The sequence below is a fragment of the Diabrotica undecimpunctata genome, chromosome 3 (genome assembly GCF_040954645.1).
Source record: "Diabrotica undecimpunctata isolate CICGRU chromosome 3, icDiaUnde3, whole genome shotgun sequence".
Taxonomy (NCBI): Eukaryota; Metazoa; Arthropoda; class Insecta; order Coleoptera; family Chrysomelidae; genus Diabrotica; species Diabrotica undecimpunctata.
Window position 1 is genome coordinate 162408621 of NC_092805.1, and position 22206 is coordinate 162430826.

Consider the following 22206-nt stretch of genomic DNA (forward strand, 5'->3'; position numbering starts at 1 on the left):
GATCGTATGGCTGCTTCTAAAAGGTGGCTATATCTTTCACCATTTAAATTTTCATCATAAAATTTGAATGCTAAAATTTTATCTTTCTATTGTGCAATAAATTACTCCCTAGGGAGTAAAAGTACTTTGTCTTCCTAAGGAGACGTACAGCTATTTCATCGATGATATACCATGACGTCACTTTTACTCCCTAGGGGCCGAAGACCAAGAGGAAGATCTCCAACACGATGGGCAGACCAAATGAAAACTCTGGTGGGAAAATCCCTACATAAAGCCGTTCATATGGCACAGGATCGCAGCCAATGGAGGCAGCAAGCCAATATTTAGAGTGTCACCACGCTCTGAAAAGGGCTCAAGGAATAAGGAGTAGGAGTACAATCAGTATACATTCGTTTGTCAACCATTGTATAATTTTATCTACATTCCAAGAACTTGTTTGACTTTTAATTAACACTTTGGAATGGTACAATTCATTGTCTAAAACAATCACGCTGGACTCACGTAATTTGGGGAGAAGTCTTTTATGCAACCATTTTATAAACATTTTCGTGTTCATATTGGTACGATAATTACGGTTTTTTGAAGTAGATGAAAATATTAAATCAGCAACTTTTAGTCCTTCTTGCTTGCAGAATTATTTGGCGTATACCATTTCAAAACCGTCTTCCTAAAGCATAGCACACGCGTTGTTGTATAGGGGTTACCGATTTTAAAGAACCACCATAGTTTTTTTTCAATAATGTAGATTATAAATTTTAAAACACGTCTTGGCATTTTCAGTAAAACAGGACGAACGGATTTCTAAAAAATTAACAATATACATTCAAGTGGATGATAACAAATTTCAATCAACTAACAAAATGATTTCACCTACAAAATGAGAGGATATGGCTACAAAAGGACAATGACGAGACTAATCTCTTCCTACTTGAGCAACCGGAGCTTCAGAGTTCGAATAGGACTAGTCCTGTCCGAACTCGGAACCCCGGAAGCTGGAGTGCCATAGGGAGCAGTCCTGTCACCCCCTGCTGTACTCAATATTTACCGCAGACGTTCCCAGAACACCAGGGACACTATTAAGAATTTATGCATAGCAGTAGACAACCTCCAAACCGCATTGGACGAAATCGAGGAGTGAAGTATTAAATGGAAAATCGTCATAAACTCCGACAAAACGCAAGCGGTGCTATTCAAAAAGAAACATCAGCAACCAGAGGAACAATTTACTGTACAGAACAATTCCATCGAGTGGAAAAGCGAGGCCAAATACCTGAGAGTCATCATGGATCAAGTACTCACATTTAAAAAGCACGTAGACGCCACAGTGCAAAAAGCCAACATGGCTAAAGCATCCATTAGAGGACTCACAGGCAGAAAAGCAAATTAAGGATAACAACCAAAATGAGATTAATAAACACTATTATTCTCCCGATACTTGCATACGCATCTCTCGCATTGGGACACACCTGTAATACTACAAAGAAGAGGATTCAAGCAGTTCACAACAGCTGCTTAATAGAAACTGTCAACATCCCAATATATGTAGCAGAACGCTTTATATACAGGGAACTACAACAGGACAGGGTGACTGAAATAATAAGGGGTAGAGCCAGAATTATATTTAAAGAACTGGAAAACCGCCCTAGTCCCATACTGCGAGAGATCATGAGATATGACGCTTTCCACCGTTGGAAACACAAGAGGCCTAAACAACAAATAGTGGAATTAACAAAGGAACCAAACAAAAGCAAAGACAACCAAAATAAAAAGTAATGAGAGAAAACAAAACAAATACGGGAGAGAAAATCCAACTAGAAAACAGACAAAAAATCATTCGAGAGAAAAATAAATAAACAAACCAACAAAGGATCGTTTGTAGCTCTAAAAATTCGATTAACACTACAAATCGCCGCACTGTATGTGCCCCAAGGGGAGAGGACCAAAATAACACCAATAGGACCCTCACATAGACATCCTTCAAAAAAAAAAATAACAAAAAATATAAAAAAACGGCTTAGGCCAACAAAAATTTTTTTAAAAACTTATAAAAAATCCAGCGAAAGCCAACCAAAAAATAAATAAAAAAACAAAAAACCCGGGCAAGTAGGGCCCAAGCAAGCAATTTTAGATTCGCGAACGTCACTAGAGGATAACAGGAACAAAGCGCGTCACGCTGTCCTGAATTTGAATCGGTTAGGGAACCATGTAATACACAGGACTCCCACATGAAGAGTATTTGGCTGATAGTTGTGCCCCTATCGCGCATCAGGGTGCTATAGGGGGAAAAGGGATAGTCTGGGGCGTTGGAACGCGAAGGAGTGACTTCTGATTTTTTACTCGAGTTAATACACCTCGCTCCAATGAATTGTTACACCCGAACGTAATTGTTAGGGGTTAACATGTCTTACAGGCTAGGTTTAATTAAATTGCTTGCTTGCTTGCTGATTTCACCTTAACAGCCCTACGTGTACAAGCTCATGTTTCATGAAATTAAAAAAATACTATTTTTATGCTCTTTTGTTTTTTTCTAAATAAATTTGACGATAGTTAACATGTTTACGTGTTGAGGGTCACCAATTTCATAGTTATGAAATTAAAAACTATTTACAAAGTTGTCAGAGTAAATAATTGAATTTAGTTTGCTCATATTCTACATTTTTCTTCTTTAGAGTTTTAGAAAAATCTACGGCTTAATAATATTTGCCTCTAATTGATCATCACCTTACACTAAACGACGACAGTTCATGTTTGCACACAATTAACAAATACAAACCTGTACACGTTGATTAATCTTTTCCAGGTCGGAGATCAAATCATCCGAATAAATGGTTTTACCATCGAGGACGCCATTCACAAGGAGGTTCTTCAGCTCATCTCGAACCATACTCACCTCACTCTTAAAGTTAGAAGTAAGTAATATTCGTTTATTTAAATATTGCGTAATATTGAAAGTAAAAGTGTGTTTGTTTATTAAATATGCATTCAATTCATGTTACAATAAGATGTTTTATTATATTCTCACAGTGATGAAACAGTGGTTATTTGGGTAATTGTTTATTAGTAATGAACGTACACCAAAATAAATACTTTCGTGATATCTATAAATCTATTACTATAAACCTATCACTGCAAATTATTGTTTATTGAAAAATAATATCAGAAAGGATTGTAGGATGTATAAGATAATATACAGGGTGTTGAATCGTTACACGCGCTGTAGGAGGCTCAACGGGAAATTTTAAACTCTCGAATTCCTGCTTCTCTAATAATTATTTTACATCAAAAGTCATGAGAAACAATTTGTAGAGCACTGAAATCTATGTTAAATACAAATTTTAAAATTGTTTTATCAATTAAACACGTTAAAAAATTTTACAAAAATATAATACATTTACCAGAGTATTTGGAACGATAGGCGCAAGAAGGGCAGTCAGACTCAAAAATGAAGAAATACGGAACACTGAAAACCTTTGTTTTCATAACTTCAACAAAATTTATTATAATATCTTATCACTACAGCAGTTTCGACATAGTGCCTTCCTCAAGTGATCTATTTTTGGTACGTGTTTACACTTTAAAGTCTTTAACTGAATTGGTTGAGGAGTGGAGAACTGTTTGTCTCAAGTTGGTCATTCAGAATTATGTCTGTCTTTTTAATTTGTTAATTCCCATAGAATCTAATAAAGATAGCTATAGGCTTATATAAGAGATAGGCCTTTATTTTGGATGTGAAGAATTTGAAATTTGTCATTAAAATAATGATTATGGTCTAGAATCTGTTTTTCTATTATTGAAATCACTTTTATGTTCTACTATACGTTTGTTAAAAGTTCTATCGGTTTGATCGATGTAAGTTTTTAGGCAGTAGCCACATTTAAGTTTATATACACCACTGTGTAAGTGCTGTTTCTTTTAGCTCTTGTTGTTTTTAATATATTTGCCTTGTTGTTGTTTGTTCGAAATGCTGGTGTTATTCCTTTCTTTTTTATGTGTTTGGCTATTTTTGTTGATATCTTGCCTGTATATGTAATCAAGCAGAAGGTACTGGCTTTTTTCTCTGGTGGTGTGAATACTAATTTCAGGGCTTTCTTATGTAGTTTTGATTTAAAATTTTATTTTTAATTATAAAATAATAATGAAATTTTAAGTCAAAAACTACATAAGAAAACCCTGAAATTAGTATTTCCACCACCAAAGAAAATTGCCGGATTAGGCAATGAAGAACCAAAAGACAGTAGATGTTAAGAAAACACTTTAAGATTTTATTGTAACAGTACATTTAACCGATGATATTTATCATCTTGGGCGTCAATTCTAGTCGATAAGAGAATTTTCATTATTTTTTGATAAAACTCAGTCAAACGTTTTTTTTGTAATCAACAAAGTAAGTAAATACATTTAGATTTATAACATTGCCTCTTTCAGTCTTCTTCTTCTGCTTCCTCTTTATAAGCAATTCTGCTTGTTCATTTGCGGATTAATACCTCTATGGAAGGTTGTCATTCCATTTTTTGCGCGGTCGTCCGATACTTCTTCTGCCGATTGGTGACTTATCTCTAGCTATTTTTACGTCACGGCATTCATTTATACACAGCATGTTAACTTTTCTTCTAATGTCTTCACTTCTTTTTCGATCTATCAGCATATTTTCTGTAATTCTTCTCAGTACTCTCATCTCTGCCGTTTCCAGTAGCTTTTGCGTTATGGCTGTGTTGGGTCTTGTTTCTAAGGCATATGTCATTATTAGTCTTACACTGGCTTTATAAATTCTTTACTTCATCTCAGTGTTAATGTGTCTGTCTCGCCATAGAGTGTTATTAATTCATCCTGCCAGTCTATTTGCTTTTTGTACTTGATCTCTCACTTCTTTGTCCAGGTCTCCATAGCTACATAGTGTATATCTCAGTCATTTTATTTCCATTACTTGTTCAATACTGATGCCATCAATGTCTATTTTACATCTGGTTGGTTCTTTGCTAACTACTATTGTTTTAGTTTTCTGAAATGAGATTGTCATATTAAATTATTTTGTTCTTATGTTAAATCTGTGGACCATCCATTATGTTTGCAGACTATCTTTATCTTGGGCTATCAATATTGCGTCGTCTGCGTCACAGAGTATTTTGATTTCTTTTTTTCCCATTCTGTATCCTCTTCCTTTGTTAACGCTTTTGATGATTTCATCCATGATCAAATTGAAGAGTATGGGGCTCAATGAATCCCATTGTCTTATTTCGCTGCCTATTTCTATAGGTTCTGTAAGTTGTCCATCTATTCTGACTTCCATTTTGTTGTTTTGGTAGATGTTTTCGATAGTTTTTATAATATTTAGGGGAACTTCTCTATTATAGAGAAGATGGATTAAATCTTTGAGTCTTACTCTGTCAAACGCTTTCTTTAGGTCAATCAGATACAGAAATAATGGTCTTTTATTCTCTAGCGATTACTCAGTAATTTGCTTTATAACGAATATTGCATCTGTACACGATCTTCCACTACGAAAACCCTGTTGTTTATCTGCTAAAATTATCCTCTGATTTATTAGCACTTGTAAAATTTTAGTTGTAAATTTTGTTACTTGTTAAAGTATTTAACAAGTTTATACCTCTGTAGTTTTCTAGCTGTTTTTATCTCCTTTTTTGAATAGTAGAATTAGTTAGCTAGTTCTCCATTCTTCTGGTATTTTATTGTGTTTTATAATTTTATTAGTAAATGTTGTTAATTGTTCTGTCATTGTTGCTCCACAATATTTCAGTAATTCGTTTGGTATCCCGTCTTTACCTGCTGCTTTTCTGTTCGTCAGGTTTTCAAGTATTTTCCGAACATCCGGTACCAATATATTAAGTTCTTTATTTGTGGTAATTTCTGGTATTTCCGGTTCTAGCTTCGCTTATTCTGCATAGAGCTTTTTTAGGTAGTCAATCCACGTATCGTTTTCTATGTGTTTTGGTTTATTTACCTCCGTTATTTGACCTATTATAAAGCGCCATATTTCCTTTTGCAGACCCCAAAGCATTCCTAGTGATCATTTTTTATTTTTCTTACAAGGGCATGTGTTTCGTTTCTAATTGTCTTGTAATTATGGTATGCCTCTTGTGTTTTGGTTGACATGTATTTCAGGTGAGTTTTTTTCTTTTCTATACATTTTTCCTTCACTTTTGTACAAAACTATGGAGTTCTTTGCCTTGGGAACGATTTATTTTTATTTATATTTCTTTCACCAAAGTTTCTTGGCCGAGGCTAAGATATTAGACTTAATTTTTGTCCAGCTTTTTTCGACTCCATCAATTTCTGTGATATATGTGTTTCTGGTTTTTTCGGATATTCTTTTTTGGATTAGGTATCTTGTGGAGTCATCCTGTAAGCTTTCGACTTTTATCTTTGTAGTATATTCTGGTGTTTTGTTTTCATTCGGATTTTGCACAATACCAATTTATGATATTACATCTTTCAGTCAGTTCATCTTATTTGAAAGGAGCCCCGCACGTTTCGATTCCCTTATGAAATTAAACTGTGACGAATTAGTCGGTCACACGCATTTCCTGTATATTCTAATATGTATGTATGATGTGCAAGAATACCTTCGAAACATGAAATATCAGACTAATAATAAGGTAGTCGTCACACTGCGGAGCGTTTTGTTTCTTGGGAAAAGTAACAAAGAGTGATTTTAGCTAAACAGATAGTAATTTGCCGGTGAATTGCATTAAATGGAAAATTACCTTATTAATGTTCAGAAAAATTTAGGAATTTTTGCATGTTCATTAGGGGATCTTGCAGCTATTGTCTTGTTCTTTTTATAGACTTTCTTGGCTAATCTATTTGAAACCTTCTTTCCATAGTTTTATTTTTTATTGGACTTCCACGAGATTCATTCTATTGAAAATAGTTGGTGGCTTATTCACGTGGACTTAAACGCGACTTAAAAAAACCCCATAATTGACGGTCTAACTTTGTCAAATCGCACGATCTTAGTGTCCAGTTCACATCACCTTCACGTGATATGACCATATTCCCAAATCGCTTTGCTTTGTGGCACATAGCACCTACTCAAACCACACATCGTTGGTGTCCATATCATACAACACAGGCCAAAAGAAGTTGGTAATCATCAATCTCCAGCGCCCGTTTTATATGGCCATGTCCTAAAAACGTCGTTGTTAAAGAAATATGGCCTTATAATGCCGCCAGCCCAAAATCCACATCAAATAGTGACTTTTTGTGATGCTTTTGGATCTCATCTTAATTGATATCGACCCAAACTGGACAATTCAGTTCTTTGACGTACCCTTTCGTCCAAAAATGTATTTCATCGCTAAAAACGATTTGTTGATGAAAATTATGGTCAGTATTTATCTGTTCCAGAGTCCATTTACCAAACACACATATATGGTCATTAACCAGCTCATTGCACGTGTTCAGGCTTAAGTTACGTCGTAAAATTCACTAAGTGGTGGTCTGTGGAAGACATAGTTCTTTTGAGTGACGTAAAATTGACTGCCTTGGATTCTCCTGCACATTCTTACGGATTGCGGCGACGTTTTTGATAGAACTTACGTTTTGTCGACGTGCGTTTCTTGTTTGATTGTTTATTAAACCAGTGCAGTCAAATACGTAGCACTGTCGGTAGGAGGATAATGATGACGACCGTAAAATAGGCGAAACTTGCGAAACGATGCCCGAACAGAACCCCATTTTGGTAAAACAATCTGACCGCTACCAACTTCAAAGTTCGGAAGTCACTATTGGAAGAGTGTTTCCCTTTCAGTGTTTAATCTTTAACCAACTTTTCCGTTTATTCTAACTAGCTCAAGAGGCTCTAACATATAAATTCGACTTGCGCCAAAAGATCGAAAGATGTATGTTTGTTTCACCAGTCGATGTACACCTTACTTAAATAATTCTTGCAGTTATTGCCCAAGAACTTTCTTACGGTATTTTGTACTACTTACCTTTTAAGGCCTTTTTCACTGGATCAAATCGTAAAGTGGATACTCTAATACTCTCTATTATTTTCATTGAATAATTTCTTTTATTACATTGGCAACATAAGACCGAGCACTGTCGTGCAAAAGAATGACACCACGTGGGAGGTTCCCTGGAATCTTATTGCTTGATGAAGCTTGTTGAAAGTTTCACTATACAGATTTAATTTGCTATTTATTCTAGGTTTTGTAAACTATTAACGAGGATTCTTAATGGTCGAAAAAAAAATGATATCATGTCCTTGCCAGTTAGCATGGCCAGAAGGTTAAAATTTCAACTTCTTTTACAGCGGATAATTTGAGTGTTTTCATTGCATCAATGAGAGCTTACCGAATGGTTCAAGAAAGCCACTACCATTTTGCCTGTATTCAGTGAGATGTTGCAAAGGTAAAACCCCTAGCAAGCTTTTTTGGTCCTTTGTCAAAAGGCATTCAGGAACCCATGGCGCACAAACCTTGCTGCATCAACATTTTCTGAAATTGCTCTGATTGGAATATAGAGATAGATAAGATAAGATATTCTCTAATCGAGCCTTCCATACATGTCTGTTGATCTTCTTTTTTTTATGTAGACATGACTCTGTATATTTTTCAATGTGCCTCCAGTAATGTGCCAAGTTGTAGTTCCATCGTTTTTGTGGTCTTCCTACTGATAGTCTTCCTATTAGGGAACTGTCTCTAGCCGTCTTTGCTGCTCTATTTGTTGTCATTTTGCTTATATAATCGTTCCATTCTACTCTTTCTTTTCTTAACCAGTCCTTGATATTCTCCACTTTGTACTTCTATATCTGTACTTCTAGCTCTGTCCCATTGTGTTTACCATCAATTTTTCCAAATGTTTTCATCTCTGCTGTTTCTAATATCCTTTTTGTCCTCTCTGTGTTAGGCCGTATTTTTGCTGCGTATTTGTATTTTTCCATATTATTTCTTTCTATTTACTTGATCTTTCACTTCTGTTTCGAGTTTCCCGTAGCTAGATAATTTGATGTCTTGGTATTTAAACTCCATCACTTGTTCTATTATCTGAACTTGCAGCTCAAATTTACGTCTAAGTAAATTTACTGTTATAACCATGCATTTTGTCTTTTTTTTGGAGAAATTAACGTGTTAAGTTTTCTGGCGGTTATATTAAATTGGTACAGCATACGTTGTAAATCATCTTCACTTTGAGAGAGTAGTATTGCGTCGTCAGCATAGCAGATTATTTTAAGTTGTTTTTCTCCCATTTGGTATCCTTTTTTAGTTTATATTTTTTATTATTTTATTCATAATCAGGTTAAACAATAGGGGACTTAGGGAATCTCCCTGTCTTATGCAGCTTCATCTTGCCAGCTTTTGATAGGGTCAGCTAGTTCTTCTTCTACTTTTACTTTTATTGTGTTGTGTTGGTAGATATTTTCGATCGTTTTAATTACTTCGAAATATATCTATTTTGCGTATAATAAGTGGATAATGTCCTTTAATTTGACCCGATCTAATGCCTTCTTAAGGTCCACGAAACATAGATATGCCGGTTTGTTACATTCTAATGATTTTTCTTGCACTTGCCTGATTATAAATATGGCATCAGCTGTCTGTTGATGAACTCCTTAATGCAGCTTGTCGCAGTGTATCACTTTTCTTCTATCTTCCACTCTTAAATTGTCGACACCATTTCTTGACAGTTGGCTAAGAAAAACATCCGTTTTTGTACACTAGTTACAGTCGGATATAAATTTGTGCTTTAGCACACAAAAATTGAATGGTCGTATGCTGATTATATTTGAATTGAATAGATTGTTAAGAAAAAACGCCATTTCAAGTTACAATACGATTACACATTAAAATCTCAGTCAAATACAAATGACATGGAACTGATGACAGACGACATTGTATTAATAACAGATAAAAGGGAAGAATTACAAAATATGATGGATGAATTAAATAGCGAATCAACAAAAATAGGTCTACAAATAAATTATATTAAAACGAAAATTATGACCAACCAACCAGAAGAATCAATAATTACAATTGCACAAACATCTATAGAACAAGTTAAAGAATATGTATATTTGGGACAACTAGTTAAATTAAATAAAGAAAATCAGACCGGAGAAATAAAGAGAAGGATACGGTTGGCTTGGATATCCTTCGGAAAACTTTCTTATATACCAAAAAATAGAAAACGCCGCCAATATTTAAAAACAAGAGTCTTCAACCAATGTATACTTCCTGTTCTCACATACGGTTCTCAAACTTGGACGTTTACAAAGGAAAACAAGGAAAAAATAGCAAAGACCCAAAGAGCCATTGAAAGGCAAATGCTGAACATCAGGCTATCAGACAAGAAAAGAAATACTTGGATCTGCAACAAAACAAAAGTGACCGATGTATTAACGCAGATAGCAAAACTTAAGTGGAAGTTCGCTGGACATACCATGAGACAGAAAGACGACAGATGGAATAAGATGATTATACACTGGAGACCATATAGTTACAAACGAAAAAGAGGAAGGCCACAAATGAGATGGTCAGATGACTTGAAGAAATACGCAGGCCCGAAGTGGATACAAACTGCCTACAATAGAGAGACGTGGAGGAAGGAAGAGGAGGCCTATGTCCAAAATTGGACAGCAAGAGCTAAATAGATAGATGGAACTGATCAGTACAAACATAAATAATATTGTAGAACGCCAGTTAAGTGCCAATTCATGGCGTATCACAGTGTTGGATTTTAATTGAACAAGTAAACTACCACCAGATTGGTGGTAGCCACTGTTTTTCAGCCAACTGCAGTAAGATAGCTGGTGTCTGCAGACCAACCTAGATGTGGGTGTAGTTTCGAGTAGGGACACATCGTTCCCGTAAGGTTATTTCTTTAATTATCGACAAGATGTCGTTGCTTCAATGTATATTTTTAAGTATGTACGATTTAATTTAAATACATCCTCTGCTTGGTGTTGAGGTTATTTGGTAAGTATTTGTGTATAAGATCGAAAACGTTTGTTCTGAATAATTTCAAAAATTGTAATCGTATAATTGTAAAAAAAAATTGGATTTTTAAGTTAATGTTGTATTAAACATATACCAATTACACTAGAAGTTTTTACGTCATTGTAAAGTTTCCAATTACTATGGTTTACAGCCAACCCGCTGGAACTTTCCCGTTTTAAGATTATATAAGTCCTCGAGTCTAAAAGACTCTTTATTATTTGGTCCTTCTGACTGATAGTTCTGTCTTTAACAATAGTTTCTGATTTAATGTGCTAATACTGCCTTACTTCGGGTTGTCTGTAGAATCCTGATTCCGCGACTGGGATTCCTCTTCTGTTTATTTGTAAACTCAAAGCAGTATTAATAAATTTAAACAAAATTACGAGCCATATATGTGCAAAATAAACAATTTGAGTTATTTTCATTAAAAAATAATACGTTTTCATAAAACACGGTTAATACCAAAATAATTTATCGTTTTAATGACCTTCCGTTAGGTACAGTACCATTATAACGTACTTAGAACTGCCTGTATCAAAACCAGATGCGAACGAACTTCCAACTAATAAGACAAGTTGTGTACCGTTATTTAATAATACAAACAAAAGAAATCCAAAAATTAACGTTTTAAATTTAACGATACTCGTCATCGGGATAAAAGCGTTTCCTATTAACAGACACTACCGCTACCTGAATGCTGTGATTGTTAAAAAAATGTTATTAGGTACAAATGTTGTGGGAACTAAAGTTTGTATCGATAACGGTGAGTTTACCAATCAGTAGCTGATTGAGAGATAAGGCTATGTGAAAAAATACGAATACTGGTAGATTATTGTGGTATATTGTGCAGACTAAAATGCTACGTTTTTTGCAAAGAGAAGATTTTTTACCTTATTATTGACAAGATACTCATTTTTTACATTAGCATATTAAAAAACAGGGTCTTGATGTTGATTAAGTCCAGATTCGATTATTCATCACACACTTGTCTTAGGAAAGTAGATTCATTTTTATTGTTTAAAATCACATGTGATTATTAACGAGATTCCTTTATCATGATCGTCAGAGGACATCTGTTTATATACCACATTATCTTCTTCTTCTTTTAATAGTGCTACAGCCAAAACTGAGCCTTGGACTCCTGCAATTTCTGCTTCTAATATAAGCAGTTCTGCGCCGTTGTCTTACAAGTTCTAACATTCAGAAAATTGTGCTTATCTGTTGCCACTTTGCTCTCTCATCTTTAACGTGGCCTTCCTTTTGATCTTTTGGAGCTCTTCTCTACAGTCTGTTATCATCCATTCTCACTATCGAAGGCCATCGAAGTTTTTTGTTTATAGCGAATTCATTCTGAGAAACATGTTTCTTTTAAGAGTTGGTATTCATGATTATATCTAGATCTTCATGTCCCTTTTTCGGTGATGGGTTCAAAGATCCTCCTTAGACTTTCTTTTAAAGGCTTCTAACTTGCTTTTTTCTTTTTTCTTTTCTATCATCACTCATGTCTTACCTCCATAACATACGATATAGTCCAGTCGTCAGTGACAAAAATGCCACTGAATCTCTAAAAATCATACGAACAAGCTGAATTTTGCAGGGAATATCAATTTTGGGACCCCAAAAAAGAAGCAAAAAAGGTTGCTACTCCTACCACGGGCTTTCCCCTAAAACGGAAAATCTAGATTTCACAAGAATCTGTACGCCGTGCAGTACAAAAAAAGTGTTTTTAACAAGAAATGTAGCTGAGATTAATTTACATCAATTTGACGGTAAAAATTCGATATCTATTAATCAAAGTATCCTATGGACCAAAAAACGAAGTGATAAATTTCATTGATATCATGATAATGAGTAGAAATCCAAAAATTGCTTACAAAAGGTGCATTCTTCGCCGTTAAAAAGGAATTTTGATTTTTATCGATAGGACACTTAGATCAATAGATATAGAATTTTTTACCGTCGAGTTGAAACCAAGTTTATTTAAAAAATAGATTTCGCGCGCGTAACTGATATTCGAAATCGTCGGTGGCTTCAAGCGTTGTTTCTGAGAGAACCGTTCATTCTACACAAAAAGTGCTAATAAAAAGTTTTTTTCAAAAATATCTCAGCTACATTTATTGTTTGAAACATTTTTTTCTACGACATACAGATTCTTGGTAAACCGATGTTTTCCATTCCCCTAAGAGTGGGTTTTCGCGGAAACTCCAGGGCTTCGTTCGCTTAGAAGGCCGCGAATTTCACGGTATTCTTGAGCCAAGGGCATGGAGTGATGTTTCGTAGCGTTGTGCCGGAGTTCCGATCAGGTTTGCCTTTCGGATACTCCGCTAGCGTTCGTGTGATTCGTTTCGAGCGTCAAGTTACCTACAGCCTGATTCGACTCGAGGACACTGCCAGGCAGGGAGGTTGACTGGGGCGGTAGATCTGTCAAAGAATAACGCAGGTGTCCTAAGGCCTATTGATCATTTTGGATTAAAGAGTTTTTAGCAAGAGGTGTCAGAAAAGTTACCACAGTGATAACTGGCTTGTGGCGACCAAGCGTTTATACTGACGTCGCTTTTTGATCCTTCGATGTCGACTCTTCCTATCATTGAGAAGTAGAATTCGCCAAGCGTTGGATTGTTCACCCATAGACAGGGAACATAAGCTGGGTATAAACCGTCGTGAGATGATGACTCGTCGCTGCGATAGTAATCCTGCTCAGTACGAGAGGAACCGTAGGTTCAGACATTTGGTTGACGCACTTACTCGGGCGGATAATGGTGCTAAGCTACCATCCGTGGGATTATGCTTGAGCGTCTCCTTTCTAGTCAAAAGTGGCAATGATATCTCTTGTAGTTCCGAGAGTCGAAAGGCTCAAAACAATGCGACTTTACTATGCGATCGTAGTCGCACGAGCCCTTATTTCCGTTGAGATTATCGGTTTATGGTGGGATCGATCCTTGCTAGTAGACCAGATCTTTAGACGGACGAACATGGGTATTATAAACTTTTCGATGTTGAAACTCGGAATTGTCTACACATACCACTTACGTACCTGGCAGGGTTTTGCACCTGGTAGATCAGTTTCCACGCTGCCATCTATTAAGACTCAGCCCTTAGCTTGGGGATTCGTCTTGTCGGTTTGGGGAGACCACTGATGAGTGCTTTACCTTAAGGCGAAAATTCAGGATCAAATTACTCGTTAAGCGACTTAGTACATTCCATAGTCTTGTAGGGAACGCAGTCATTGATAGAGGTTTTTAAGAGGGTAGACCAGAGAAAGCTACTCGTCGGAGTTTTTATTGGCTACCGTACTGTGTAATGCAGATGAAAAGAAATAGAGGGGGATGAAAGAGGTGAAAGGGGAAAGATTAATAAATGAATGACAGCAGAAATGGACCAAAAAGAGGAAAAAAGATGACTGAACCATCTCATCACTAAACTCAAGATGTGGGTCAGCTGTGAACACTGAAAGGCAAATTATTATCTGACTCAGTGCATTTTCAAGGAGAGTATGAAGATACAGAGGAACATACTCTATTTATGTGCGAAAGCTGGATAAGAGAAAGGCGAGAAAATGACATAGAGCTGTATCGTAGTAAGAAAGATTGGAAATTCGTGAATCGTAATGATTGCTTCTGTAATAAAAGGAAAAGATTGACTGGAAGGGTTCGGAAGAACGCAGAGAGAATGGTGCAGTTCGTAATCGAGCACAGTGGGGTAAATGTAAGGTATAACGATATAAGGGATAAGATAGTGGACGGGGCATGATGGACTATTACCACATAGGTTTTTGATCATACCCTATCCAATGGGTGAACGTTTTTATTGTGTAGATATCCTACATTTCCCTCCAGTACGGTTCGGATGGTGTCTTTGACAGATCGTCCTCCAGTCGTGTAAAAAATATTGTTCGAGCGTTCTATATCAATTTAATCCAACATGAAAAACTGATCATGACAATGTCAACAAACAAAACGAAAAGTATGGTAATCTATGGAATGATACAGCGGGGTGTTCTATAAAATACAATCTGACACAATAAACGTCTACGAATAGACATAAAGATCAGGATTTATAAGGCAGCTGTGAGGTAAGTTACGACGTAAGCTGCAAAGACAACAGCTGATACCAAGTGAAGTAGAAGATTGATGAAAGCGTGTGAAATGAAGATAATTAAAGATCTCCACAGGAGAAACACTGTGGAATATATAGCGTAATAAATATCTCAGAAAAAGTGTAGAGAACATAAACGACTAAATAATAGACAGAAATAGGAATAGAATAGCCACATACGTAGAATAGGAAAGCATGCGATAGTAAAAATATCACAAGGTAAATCACCAGACGAGGGAGGAGGTGGAAGGTGGGAGGTCCAAGAAGGGAATGAAGTGATATCTTGGACACCAAATTAGGATTTATCCAAAAACAGAACAGGATACCAACAATGCAGGAAGCAGAAGAAGAAGCGATATATTCCCAATAATATATTTGATACAAATATTTTGCGTTATGGAAGAAAATCACTTCTTATAAATATTTTATTAGTTGTGATTAAAATATTTTAAATTTATTTAATTTACAATAACTGGATAACATTTAAATATAACAATCTTTGTAATTACAAAAAATGTCAGTAAAATACACTTATTATCAGTAATAGTATTCCTATTTCCCTTATCAGGCTATTTGGAAAATTTATTGCGAATGTAATATTTTTTATTCTGACTTAATCGACATTACATTACTTCGTTCTTTCAGTAGTTAATTAAAGATTGTTCGTTTGTTGTTCATTTATACCTGCTCAACTTTCAACTTCAGAATCATTTGAAATATTTCTAATCACCAGGTGTGCATTATTCGCATGCTGAGAAAAAGGCATTTATTTATAGGTGGAAAGACGATATACAGGGTGTTGGTTTGAAGTTTTTTACATTGCAGATATTATAGCTAGACTTTTAACAAACCTTATATAATCTTTTTTGCTGCATTAACGTACTTGATTAATAAAAAAACGGTGGCGTTGTAAAAACACCAACTTTCTAAAGATACAAAAGTGTCTTTTTCTTCTAATTCTTGTTGTTTAAAAGTATCGAGAATGCTGTTTTTTTGTGAGTCATAATTTATTCAAAAAAGTCAGGACAATAACGTTTCGTTTTTATCATTTCCTCAAGCTTTCATGAAACACAATATTGTTCTTGGTTCCTGGATTCTTAATTTAAGAAAGACATATGTGGTTTGATAAGAAAACTCTTTGGCCCTATTATTGTATATAATATTGTATACAACATTGTATATAATTGGTTCACGTAATTTTAGCTTATTAAAAACAGGTGGTTGTTGCAGAATGGCAAATATCTGACGTGAGGCTGCATAAAAAGGTTGCTAATTAAAACTAAAAGAACTAGATTGATTTATAATCTTTTAGATACTCGATAGAAACTTCAAACTGGCCACGTTTGATACTATTCATTGCCTTATGGTCCACTTCAAGTAATTAATTTGATAAACAAGGAAATATTATAGCCAATATAATGAGCAAGACAAACTGGAGAGGTGGAGGGAATATATTGAGGAACTGTTTGATGACGAAAGAACAGAAATACAAATCGAAAATATATCGACTGGTCCAAGCATAACCTTCAATGAAATGGAAACCGCTATACAACTATCAAAGAATAGAAAATCAAACGCTCCAGATGAAATTCCCATTCCCAGAAATAATCAAACTACTCGACGATAAAGGCAAATATTCTCTTTAAAACCTCTTCAATAAAATATACGAAACAGGGCATGTACCAATAAACTGGCTACTGTGAACATTTGTAATGATATAAAAAAAATAAACGCTAAGGGCTCTTATTACAGCTCAAATATAAAGAATCAGTTAGAGAAGTACTGAGGATACAGGAACGAAAAGTTAGAAGATAAAGAGAAGAGAAGTTAGAAGATAAAGAGAAGAGAAGTTACTGAACTGAAGTCGTAAATCAACTTCTAATGATTTGGGTAAAAATGTCGGTACTCACAATTGGATAATCTGCATTGTACTGTGCCGGCGGCACAGGTAATGACGTCTTTCATAGAACGATCTCAATAATAAAGGCACTTGACGCGTTGCCCTCGCAACAGGTACATTGGGACTGCTCAAGCGGCGTGGGTGAGTCAGGTACGGTAACGAACTACGGTGTTTCAATCCGCAATCTCTCAAATTGATGTAGACAGAAAGAAAAGGAAGAAAGAGAAGCAGCTGAACAAGAACAGTATGCAGTAGTAATACAGGTAGGTGTAAATAGTAGAGATGAACGTAGTAGTAAATAGTAGAGGCGAGTAGCAGAGACGAATAGTGGAGACTAACAGTAGAGACGAACAGTAGAGAGAGAGACGAACAGTAGAGACGAACGGCAAACAGAAGTGCCTTCGTTTCTTCGAATTGGAAGATGTCTGTTTGACAAAAGAGAAAATAGTTAATATAGGAAGCACTGTGTGAAGATATATACATAAGGGTGAATTAAAAATACACTTACCGCTGGTTGATGGAGACAAACCGCTTGCCATAGGAACCAACTCGAAAATGAATTCGAATTCTGATCTTAGACAAGCTAAGGATAAAAAAGAGTGGGAGTATTGGTCGAAGAGTGCCAAATGGCAAGGCTAGTGTGGTCGTTTTTGTAACCTAACCACTTTCTTCAGACAGGAATTATAATTTCATCAAAAAACAACATCTCTGCTTTTCTTAGAAGATGAGCAGTATATTCGACAATAGAAACTGACCTCTTTGTTACTAGAAAGGGTTTCTATTTAACAAATGATATAGAAAAAAAGAGCAGAGAATATTTGGCGAATTATTTCGTTGTTAAAAAGAGGCATGACAAATCGCTCGTTGCTTTTGGGTTATTTTTAAGGCTTAAAAGTAATTTTCTAAGGGAAATAATTTTAAAAAATTTTAAAGATGCTTCATATTTTATTATCTTTTATTTTGTGATATTGACGATTTGTGTAATTTCAGTAAATTTTAAATTGATATTGTTATTTTTCTGATTTTTTTGTCAGCTTTGTCCATAAAATTGTACAATTTTCTGTCACAATAAAGCATATTTCTATGCTATTCTACTCTACTAAGGCATTTTTTTCTTCTGAGTCTTTTCTTCTGTTGCAGTCACTTTTGTGTTGAGTGACACTTTGCTTAATCCATTGTTAACTTTGACCAATATAACAACTTTAACATTCAATGCAATTTATTTGGTAAATTATGTTACTCATTAATGAATTAGAAGTTTTAGCTCTTATTTTTTGGAATAACATTTCGAATTTAGAAGTGGATTGTATTTAATTAATTTGATATGTTTTGAAAAGTGGAAATTTGATCTGTTAAATTTTGTATTTTTGTATTTTGTAATTTTTTTGTGTGTAAATATTTGTGGATTATTTATCAAAACTCTATTATAGAAGTTAGTTTTATAGATGAGGGTTATTGTCAAATGACATTTACATATTGTGATTCGTTATTTCATAGACCACTTTATTAACTCTCTTGTTCAAAATTTAATCTTCCGTGTCACTATTCTAACAATTTTTCTCGTCTATGTTAGAAATAGATAATTTTACTTTAATAAATACTATTTTTATCCCTTTTTATGCCTATAAAATGCCTGAATTAATAAAAAATAACGTTATCATATATTATAAATGAATTTTTAACTGATTTTGATAAATTGACTCTGAATTTTCACGTTAAACAAAATCTGAAACGCAAACACCCTATCACTTACTCTTTAACACCCTGTACACTGTCTATTAAAAATAATAATGGAATTGATAGCTGAAGACTTGGAAGGTATGTAAAACTCTACTTCGTGTTGGATCTTTATGCTCGCTGTCTGCATTCTTACTAGGTGGTCTTAATTATTAGGAGTTTACTTGAGACTGAATATACTTTATTTTTTTAGAGGACGACTTCGAAAGGTTGGTACCAGGGGCATCCTTTGTCCTTTGTTTTATTTGAAAGGATAATATTGGGTTCGTGAATGTGAGTAGTAAACTACGCAGCTCGTTCGATCTGTTTATGGTGTTTTATTCATCAAGAAGTACCGAGTTATTTCTATAGGCACGTAACGTGAACGATTCTATTTAAAATGTTAATAAAACAGATGTCTATAGTACAGGGTGCAGTAAAATATATACAAGAAATATAAAAAGTAATAGAACCTAAAAATTTTAAATTTTATTTTAAACTCCACAGAATATTATTAACTTGACATGTTTTACTGTAACACTAGTTTCCTTGGAATAAAAATTTTAAACTAAATATTTTCGTGTAAAACAGGTTGTAATATTTCCTAATGGAGTAATTATTGTTATATTTTTTACTAATTTCCTAGAAGGCTTTGTGAGAGACATCTACCTACTAATACCTGTTTGTTTTTACCAATTTTTAAACTAATCTTTTAATCTAATTAAAACTAAATCTAATTTCCTACTTTTTTGGTATCTATGAAAAATTTTAATGTTATCGTTGAGCTCATGCTCCTCTGTAATCAAACGGTTGTAAAAAAAATAGTATTTTAAAAGGTATGAATTAGAGTTGATGAAGTCCACTTGGTACTGCTTTCAGGACCCATACATTAAAATAGCAGAAAAAAGCTGTATCTACAAATAATAGATACTGGGTCACACCAACGTCTTACCATTTTTTGGAATCGATCCTTTACAGCTTCAATGAAGGTATTCTCTTGGACACACTAAATAACCAAGGAACAAACTTAACTGCCTCGAAAAATATCTACTTTAGATCAAATGAATGTGCAGATCAATAATTCAAGGGTTTAATCGAGGGGTTTTTTAGATATTGAAGGGGCATTTGATAATGTTACCACCAACTCTTTGGTTACAGCCATAAGTAGACGAGGTACGCCTGCGATAATATGCAGATGGATAAGGGCATGCCTGGGGAGTAGGATAGTAATATTTACTTTGGGTAAAGCAACTATTAAAGCAAGAGTAGGTGGAGGCTGTCTACAAGAAGGAGATCTTCTTAAAAATCTGTCCACAAAAGACTTTGACTGTCTAGAATACACTAACGATATTGCAATCATCGTCAGGGGCAAATTCGCTCAGGTTGTATCTGGAAGAATGCAAGTAGCCCTAAACATAGTTACCCTAAAAGCACCAGTGCTATGGAGAACAGAGCTTCCATTTGCCAAAGAAACAAAGGGATATATTTTGATCATAGGCTTACATGCTATACTCACATACTTAAAACCACACAGAAAGCTAGTTTATCTTTGGGTAGATGCATAGGTGTACTAAAGATGTAAGAATTTGGGACTCAACCCAAAATTACCCTTTGGTTATACACAAGGGTTTTAACACCAATGATAATCTATGGTTCTGTGACAAAACGTGTATGTAATACACAAAGCTAACATGCCTATGTATTACGGGGGCTATAAAAACGACTCCTACAGTGACGTTGGAAGTCCCGCTGAATTTATACAGGGCGAAGAAAGATCTGTGATGCAAATATTAAAACATAGCCAACAACACATAAGCCAGGCGCATATTGCTGAAAATAGAAAACTAAACGAGGAGCTAAAAGCAGATATCATAATAGGGCCACCCATCGATGTAACAGCTACGATCTTGCTTTGACAATAAATTACAAATTATTATACCATATAGGGAAGACTAGAAGGAAGATGTGCCCATACAAGCTGAAACCACCTAGTGCACTGAAGGTTCAAAAACATCTGAGGGTGTAGGAGCCGGTATAGTAGGGACAAGCAAGGGACACATATCCCAGTAAGTCTATCTAAGGATGTCACAATTTTCCAGAAAGAAATAACAGATAGACAGGCAGCGCTTAAGGCACTATATTCTGTAGAGGTCAATTCTAAGCTAGTATAAAATTGTGTGGGAGCCCTAAATTAGACAGTAAAATGCAGAGCGCAGGACCAAAATAAGGGCCATGGAAAAGGTAGGGGGATGAAGTGGCAGCGGATGCGCAACATTTGCTAGACGTGAGAACCTGGAGAGGATCGGCGCGTGACCGGCAAGGTTAGAGGCATAGTTTGGAGAAGGCTAAAGGTGCCCTAAATAAACTAGGATATCGTAGCAAGTTTACAGTAGCATGTGTACCAGGGCACGAGGGTCATAAGGGGAATGAAAAAGCAGATGAAATAGCCAAACAAGGCTCATTAATGCCGTTCATAGGACGAAAATCTGCGGCGTTGCAAAGGCAGTAACACGAACAGCTACAAGAAAGTAGATAGCACACAAATTTCTGGAGTAGTGGAGGAATTCACCAGGACCAAGACAGGTAAAAAAGTACATTATAGAATTCTCGCCAAAATTTACAGCAAACCTAATAAGCAAAGATAGGAAAACAGTCAAAGCCATAGTAGGTCTGTTAACAGGGCACTGTAAGCGAAATAGGCAGTTGAAGCTGATGGGATTGACATATGATGATCTATGCAGATTCTATCACCCAAAGGAAGGAACAGCAGGGCACATTTTGTGTCAGTGCAATAGCCTGGCAAATATGCAGTTCTTAAAAATTATGCAAAAAAGCAACTGGCAAAGAGCTACATGGAATGTTCAGCCTCGAAGCTATTAGACCTTTTAAAAGTAATCATGCTAGAGAATATAATCTAGGATGGGAGGATCACAATAGATCTGAACAGGTTGCAGTGGAATATGCTAAATGCCACCATGCTAGAGAATATAATCAAGGATTAGAGGATCACAATAGATCTGAACAGGTTGCAGTGGAATAGGCTAAATGCCACCTCATTTAATCTATCTCTTTACTGGGTCACACCAACGTCGTACTATTTTTTGGAATCGATCCAATACAGCTTTAATGAAGATATTTTCTTGGACACATTAAATAACCAAGGAACTAACTGCCTCGAACAATAGCTATTTCTACCTAAGTGAATGTGCAGATCAATAGTTTAAGGGCTTAATCGAGAGCTTACTGTTCATGCGTAACTTAATCTAATGTTGATACTGAGGAACCATCCTCTTTGGTGAAGGAGACGGCAATCTAAGTGACTTAACATTCCTGTTCACTCTGCGACAGCTACTCTCCGACTGCTTCTTCCTCTTTTCTTTCATCTACAAACCTACAGGTAAATAAGTGGTACATACTCCGAAGCTAGCGATAATTAATATAATATGCGTCGAAATTAGGCGACATAGGAATATTCTAGCTTTAGAAGAAAAGTTTTTCTAAACTAAAAACTGTGGCTTTAGCACGCTATTGAATGAC

The 22206-nt window shown here is 35.4% G+C and overlaps 1 protein-coding gene across 1 annotated transcript in view; it reads left to right on the forward strand.

The window, feature by feature from the left end:
- Nucleotides 1–22206, forward strand: part of LOC140437738 (uncharacterized) — a 223068-nt gene that overhangs the window by 80878 nt on the left and 119984 nt on the right. The window contains exon 3 of the mRNA XM_072527432.1: nucleotides 2801–2909. Coding sequence (XP_072383533.1) covers nucleotides 2801–2909 — 109 coding nt within the window. The remainder of the gene's footprint in view (nucleotides 1–2800; nucleotides 2910–22206) is intronic.